This window comes from Neolamprologus brichardi, chromosome 17 (genome assembly GCF_056152115.1).
Source record: "Neolamprologus brichardi isolate AB-2024 chromosome 17, ASM5615211v1, whole genome shotgun sequence".
Classification (NCBI taxonomy): Eukaryota; Metazoa; Chordata; class Actinopteri; order Cichliformes; family Cichlidae; genus Neolamprologus; species Neolamprologus brichardi.
In genome coordinates, this window is record NC_142120.1 from 34,990,191 (window position 1) to 34,998,374 (window position 8,184).

Below are 8,184 nucleotides of genomic sequence, written 5' to 3' on the forward strand. Positions count from 1 at the left end.
AAAAAACATATGTGTTGAAGGCTAAGAGTAGCAGGTGTGTAGCATCGCTAACTAGCTAGCAACAAGTCTCCAACACAGTGCGTATGCTAGCGGCTAATCTAACTAACGAATTAACAACAGAGTGATTTTAGAACTATAAGATGATAAGCTGTGTGTCTTTTTTTTTTTTTTTTATAACAGTGACATGGTTGTATTTACCTTAATTAAACGAGTCATCAGTCGCGGTAAACCAGCAAAAAAACTCGAGCAGCCGGGCTACGTAAAAAGTGTAGGGGGGCGTGTTTGCGGTCACGTCCAGCGGGTGTGTGGGCGGAAGCGTTACACAGTCGCTCCACCTCAAGTCACTACTGCGCAGACTCTGGCTCCAAATTTGCAAGATGGCAGCCTCCACAAGCCTTGCACAATGGTAGGAGGCGGGGGGGTCAAGATGGCGTACAATCTGCAGGTCTGATTAGGAAACGTGATTTTGATGTCCTGAAAAGTACTTTATCGACAAACAGTTACTGCAAAAGGAAGTTGAAGGCAAGCGAAACCCCCTGGAAGTTACTTTGAAAGACCCTCAGACGGACACAAAGATAAACCTAGAGTGATAAAAAATGGCTAACCCCAAGCTAGCAGGTAGCCTTTCCGATCACGATTACAGCCTTGCCGCTATGCAAGAAGCATGTGAGGAGGAAGATATAGAAGAGATGGAACTTCAACAAGAAATTGCAAGACCCATGGGTGACCACACTCCGTTACCAAGTCCCAATCCCAAAAAAATGAAAAGCAAAACCACCGGGAAGCAGGTGAGCAATGAGAATATATATGAAGTTTTACTTGGCTTCACAAAAAGATGCGAGGAAAGGTTTGATTCGCTTGACAAGAAGTTGGAAGCCTTTGAACAACGCATTGAAGTAAACACACAGGCAACCAAAAAAAACAGAGACGAAATTGACAAGCTAAAGACAAAGGTGGAGTCGCTGTTAAAGGAAAACAAAGAATTGAAGGAGAGCTGTCTGGAGAGTGCACGGTACCGCAGAAGATGGGACCTCAGAATACTGGGTCTGACAGAGAAAGAAAACGAGAATACACGCAAAACAGTGATCGGCATTCTCACAAGAGTGGTTCCTGTGTCAGTGGAAAAACTGCAGCTCATGATTGATACAGTACACCGACTGGGGAAGAAAGACAATGCTGTGAGCAACAAGGTACCAAGACCAATCATCATACAGTTCAGCATGAGGATGGCTAGGGATGAAGTATGGATGAAATCCAAAGAGGCCAGGGTCTGCAAAGAACTGAACATAAAATTTAAAGAGGACTTCTCCAAAGAAGACCGTGAAGCTCGGATCAAGCTGTGGCCCAAGGTGCAGGAAGCTCAAAACAATGGCAGAAGAGCATTCCTGAAGGAGGGTTATGCAATAATAGACGGTAAAAGAATTGATCTGTGAGATGCACTGGAAAAAGTCGCTACAATTTAACTAAAAATAAGTAAAAAAAAAATATGAGAGGGTCCTAAAGCAATGTCTTAGTTATATGTGAGCTATAGAGAGCTAGAATTGCTACTTATATAAAGGGGGTAGTACTGTGATAGGGTCTGAGTACTGTTATGATGACATATGTAGGACATAGGCATATATAGGCTTATTCCTGCTTTAAGCACTCTTTTCTTCTAGTAAGTGCCAAAGAAGCCGATACTGTTCTTGTTTTGCATTTTGTTTTTGTTTTGTTTTTTCTTCATCTTATATATGGCTGTTCTATTAAGTTCTTTAAATGTTCGAGGCTTAAAAAACAATGTCAAATGTAAGGCCATGTTTCTATTCTGCAAAGAAATTAAGGCAAACATTCTGTTTTTACAAGAAACACATGCTAGTAAAGAAGAGGAAATGTTTTGGAAACATCAATGGGGAGAAAGTATTCTTTATTCACATGGTACTACTCACTCAGCAGGAGTGATGATTTTATTTAACAAATTTGCGGGGAAGGTTATTGATCATAAAAGCGATGGAATGGGACATTGGATCATGGTGTTGGTAGAAGTCTGTGAACAGAAAATTATTCTTATCAATGTGTATGGATACAATAACAGGTCTCTAAATAGAAACATGATGTTAAACTTAAGTAAATTAATTGCAAATTGGAGTAATACATATGTTTCTACCCAGGTAATAACTGGAGGCGATTTTAACCTGGCACCGAACTCATGGCTTGACAGGCAACCACAGAGAGGGAAACAACCAGAACATGATAGCATCATTTGTGACTTTTGTACAAAAACTAATATGATGGATTATTGGGGGATGACAAACCCAAATACGAAGAAATACACTTGGTTTAGTCCAACAAATAAAAACGTATGTTCAAGACTAGATTATTGGCTTGTCTCCGAAACAGTATCACCGTATGTTACTAAATGTGAAACCCAATCAACCCCACTTACTGATCATTGTCTGATAAGTCTTTCATTATCTCTACGTAAACAACAAAGATCTGAAAACTTATGGAAATTTAACAATAGTTCATTACAAAACAAAGATTTCTGTACACAAGTTAAAAAAATTCAATTTGAAATTAACAATATGATGATGACTAATGTCAGTAAATGGGAATGGTTTAAATATAGTGTCAAACAACTAGCTATAGAAACGGGAAAGAAAGTGTCTGCCATACGAATAAGTAAACAGAAAAATCTAATCGAACAAATACATTTATTATGTGGTAAGCCTTGTATGACTGCAGAAGAGTCAGAATGCTTACAATCTTTACAAAATCAACTAGATGAGGTGTACTTGATTAAGGCTAAAGGAGCATATGTAAGGTCCAAAGCCAAGTGGATTGAACATGGGGAAAAAAATTCATCTTATTTCTATAGTCTTGAGAAGCGTAGACAAAGAAGAAAATAACTAAATTGAGTAAGGATGGCATTATGATAGAGGAACCAAACCACATTAGTGAGGAAATTAACATATTCTATAGTAATCTGTATAAACCAAGAACCGAAAAAGAAAATGCAGACATCTTTTTTTGATATGATTAAAGACCAGGTAAAAAAAATTGGAAGAGGAAGATAAAATATGGTTAGAAGAAGATTTGAATATATCCGAATTAGAAATGGCTCTAAAACAAATGAAAAATGGAAAATTGCCTGGAATTGACGGCCTAACGATTGAATTCTATAAAACTTTTTGGCAAGACATTAAAGATTTATTATTTAATGTCTTTTTGGATTGTTTAAAAATTGAAGAACTATCCCCAACAATGAAAACAGGATTAATAACCTTATTGCCCAAACCAAACAAAAAGTGCTAGACAATAGGAGACCCATAACACTTTTATGTAATGATTACAAATTATTAGCCTTAGCATATGCAAATAGGATTAAGAGTGTCTTAACCAAACTAATTGATGAGTGTCAATCAGCGTTTATTAAAGGAAGGCAGATTCATAATAACATAAGATTAATATTAGATATGATTGACTACCGATCCTTTATCAATTCAGAAAGTTTAATATTATTTATTGACTTTTTTTAAAGCATTTGATTCAATAGACCATAATTTTCTATTTAGATCTTTAGAACTTTTTGGATTTGGAAACAAATTTTGCAAAGTGATCAAACTGTTCTACAAGCAGATTTATAGTTATGTTTCGCTCAATCCAGGCATAACACCTAGGATAGATGTATCTCGTGGAATTCGACAGGGATGCCCAATTTCTCCAAAATTATTTATTCTTTGCACTCAATTAATGGCCTACCTCATTGTGAACCATTCAGACATCGAAGGGATAAATATTTTTGGTACTGAACTGAAAATAAGTCAGTTTGCAGATGACACAGTAATATTTTTAAAGGATAAATTAATACTTGAGAAAGCTTTGAATGTAATTTCAATTTTTTCTAAAGCTTCAGGCTTGTGTCTGAATCTAAAGAAGTGCGAACTTTTGCCACTTTATGATTGTTTGGAAAATAACATGAGGACAATTCCAGTGAAAAATGAAGTCAAATATCTAGGCATTTATTTAAATAAAGACATCAAAACTAGAGAGTCAAAAAACCTAAAAGACAAAATTGATGATAAGTCCAAAACACTAAATCATTGTTTAACGAGAGATATCACAATTTTTGGACGCAATCTATTATCCAAATTAGAGGGTGTCTCAAAGATGGTTTATCCAGCTTACTAATTATACATTACCCCGAAAAGTATTAAAAAGATTAACTCCATAATCGATCAATTCATTTGGCGCAATAAAACACATTACATTAAAAAAAATCACAACTCGTCAAAGATTACACCAAAGGTGGTATAAAGACAATTGATTTTCAATCAATGGTTGGAGTATTTAAAATTAACTGGATAAAAGCCTTCCTCTTGAAACCTGACTCCATATGGTTCCATATCCCTAAAAATATTTTCAAAAAGGTGGGAGGGTTGGATTTTCTCCTGAAATGCGATTTTGATATATTGAAGTTGCCTGCGAAACTGTCAGAATATCATAAGCAGGTCTTGTCTTATTGGAAGATGGTTTTTGCCCATAACTTCACGCCACATTGTGGAATAACAGGACCATTACAATTAATAGAAAGTCATTGTTCATTAAAGAGTGGTATGAAAAAAACATCATCTTTATAACAGATTTACTTGATGAAAGGGGGCAGTTTCTCCCAGTGGGTGTTTTCAATGCAAAGTTTAACATTCAGTGTTCCCTTAGAGAATATGACATGGTCTGTAAGGCGATCCCCTTACCTCTGTTAAGTTTGATACAAGGCTATTTATATTACTCTAAGGGACAAATTAGTTTACCTTCTTTGCAGCTAAATCAGATTCCTTTAACTAATAAAAAGTGTAATAAAATCATAAACAATATATTCAAAAATGAATTATTTCACGATTTTAACAGTAACACAAAATTAAAAGGGAGTAACGTTAAAATAACGAACAAATATACACACATTTTAAAATGGCCTATCCCCCCCAAAGTCAAAGAAATGCAATTTAAAATAATTAATGGATATTACCCAGCAGCTGAAATGCTTAAAAAAAGGTTTGGGTTTGAGGTGGAGCCATGTGGATTTTGTTTGCAAAATGAAGAAAGTATTGATCATTTGTTTTTTTCCTGCTCAGTAACGACTGACTTCTGGCAGGATTTGGTAGACTGGTTGAGTGTAAGAATAGATGGGATGACCCCACTGACTGAATCTCCCCACTGAGATTGAATTAAAGTCTTTTTTGTCATCTTTAGAATTACTGAAGGATTCATGTAAAGATGCTGCTTTGATATGTGAAAATGGGACCCAGTTTCTATCCTTTTAATGAATGTGTTTCGTTTGGTGTACCAAGTAAGCCGGATGTATGTTAAAGTGTTCACAGAAAGGTTATTGTTAAATGTCATAAGAATGACCTTCACGCATATTTATATTGTTTTTTGTTTTTCTGTTAGTCTTCTCATATTTCATTTGTTTTCTTACTTAACATTTCAAGATGTTGTTGCACCCTTGTTGTCTCCCAATGAGCGATTGTAAATGTGTGCAAATTATAAATTAATTAAAAAAAAAAAAAAAGGTTAGCGCCCAGTTAGCTCCTAGCATTTCTCAACAGCTCTGCCTCCTTTTCGACTGCCCGGGACATTTAAACAATGGATAATCCGTATACAAACAAATTCACGCTTTTCTCCTCAACAGAGAGCGTTCCCGATTGAACAAAAGCACCGTAAAATAAGAAGAATGACGCCTAATTACAGACTTAATAATATTGACTTAGCAATGTGTCACGTGAAGATTCAGCAGCCAGATTAAGTGTTTACTGACAATTGACAGTGATAGCGGACAACATCATCACTATTCCAGTCAATCCTCTCCACACAGACGAGCATAAACACACTCGACCATCACTAAATCAAATTTAACACACGTTTGTAATGACGCCAATTCAGTTACAATAGGGTTCATTCACTCGGTCAGCAGGTGGCAGTATCCTCGTACACTGGGGAGTAAACTGCCATTAAACGAACAGAAGAAGAAGAAAACATCTGCACATGCGCGGTACGGATCGGGTAGACCATGGACTGTAGAAAACATGGACGACGCGACAGCTCCCCAAAAATGAAGCCAAAACGTCTCTATTGCCCCCTGGTGTCTGGCTGCAGTATAGGTCATAAACGCCGCCTCCTCCATGTTAGCGGATGGGACTGGGGTCAGACTAAAATAAATTAATTCCCCTGAGATAATTTTTTTCCAAAGATTCTTTCTTTTGTTATCAATAGTTCTCATCATGCTGATTGATGTTCAAGGGGTCTCCTTTCCCATAAGTTTGATTCTAATTCCTACCGCGGTGATGTTAAATTGGGGTGAAACATCATCATAAGAGCTTTGCCTGACAGCTGCAGTCACGGAGAAACTTGCGTATCTCTGTTCGCGAATAGCAGATAGAGCGTAGGCTCTGAGAGGACGCCCGGCGTTTACGCTACGAAAACCTTAACCTGACAGCCTGAGGTGTTCTTCAGAAAACTGGACTACCCGAGAGAAGGACCCGAGGCCCCGCTGCACTTTTTTGGTAAGTTAAATGTGTTTGTAAGCTAATCCGTAACTACCGTCCTTAGCTAGCTCCTGAGACCTAGCTAGCTAAGATGATCACCATGCAGGTGAATGAATTTACCCTGACTAAAGAAATCAAGAGAAAGCCCCGGGCTGCTCAGTCACTAATTACTGTTACTGTACTTTTATTACAAGTATTATACTGTAAAAGCAACAGGCTGCACCCTGCTTCAGCTCCTGTGCAGAGCTGAATATTAAATATGTGCAAACAACAGCATGTTTTCAGTCTCTTGCCACATCTGTAAAGACAGTAACAAGTTGTGTTTCTGGTTTAGGCCAACTACATTTAACCAGGGCCTGTGCTACTCGTTGATGCCATGCACATTACACCAGGGCCTGTGGTTTTGGCCGTTACCATCCACATTTTTACCAGAGCCTGTGTTGCTTGCTGATGACATCCACAATACACAAGGGCCTGTGATACTGGCTGATGCCATCCACATTGCACCAGGGCCAGTGGTGTTGGCTGAGGACCTTCACATTACACCAGGGCCTGTGGTGCTGGCCAATACCCTCCACATTTCAGCAGAACCACTGTTGTTGGCTGGGGCCATACACATTACACCAGGGACAGTGCTTCCTGTGAGGCAATCGTCACCCCACCAGGGCCTCTGCTGCTGGTTGATGCCATCCACATTACACCTGGGCCTGTGGTTCTGACCGATATCATGCACATTTTACCAGGGCCAGTGGTGTTGGCTAAGGCCATTCACATTACACCAGGGTGTGTGGTGCTGACCAATACCATCCATATTGGTCAGCACCACGCACCAGGAACAGTGTTGTTAAATGAGGCCATCCACATTACAACAGGGCCACTGCTCCCTGTGAAGCCATCTTCACCACACCAGGAACTGCGTTGCTTCTGTTGCTGCCTGAGGCCAACTACAATACACAAGGGCCTCTGCTAGTTGCTGATGCCATCCACATTACACCAGGGCCAGTGTTGCTGGCTGAGGCCATCCACAATACACAAGGGAGTGTATTGCTGGCTGAGACCATCTTCACCAGACCAGGGTCTGTGCTACTGGCAGATGCCATCCACATTACACCAGAGCCAGTGCTTCCCGTGAGGACATCTTCCCCACACCAGGGCCTGTGCTCCCTGTGAGGCCATCTTCACCACACCAGGGCCTGTGCTTCTGGCTGAGACCATCTTCACCAGACCAGGGTCTGTGCTACTGGCTGATGCCATCCACATTACACCAGGGCCCGTGGTGCTGGGTGAGGCCATCCACAATACACAAGGGCCATTGTTGTTGGCTAAGGCCATACCACATTACACCAAGGACAGTGCTTCCTGTGAGGCCATCTTCACCACACCAGGGCCTATGGTTTGGCTGAGGCCATCCAAATTACACCAGGGCCTGTGCTGTTGGCTGAAACCATCCACATGTCACCAGGGCCTGTGGTGTTGCTGGCTGATGACATTCCCAATACACAAGGGCCTGTGGTTCTGGCCAATACAATCCACATTTCACCGGGCCAGTGTTGTTGGCTGAGGCCATCCACATTACACCAGGGACAGTGCTCCCTATGAGGCCATCTTCACCACACCAGGAACTGTGCTTCTGCCTGAGGCCATCTTTTCCAGACCAGGGCCTGTG

General features: G+C 39.9%; 1 protein-coding gene across 1 annotated transcript; it reads left to right on the forward strand.

Annotated features, from left to right (window-relative positions):
• The first annotated feature begins 460 nt into the window (after positions 1 to 460).
• LOC148098005 (uncharacterized) lies at positions 461 to 1,602 on the forward strand. The gene has a single exon (XM_087830799.1). The coding sequence runs from the start codon at positions 597 to 599 to the stop codon at positions 1,431 to 1,433; it is 837 nt and encodes a 278-aa protein (XP_087686925.1). The 5' UTR covers positions 461 to 596; the 3' UTR covers positions 1,434 to 1,602.
• The last annotated feature ends 6,582 nt before the right edge of the window (positions 1,603 to 8,184 follow it).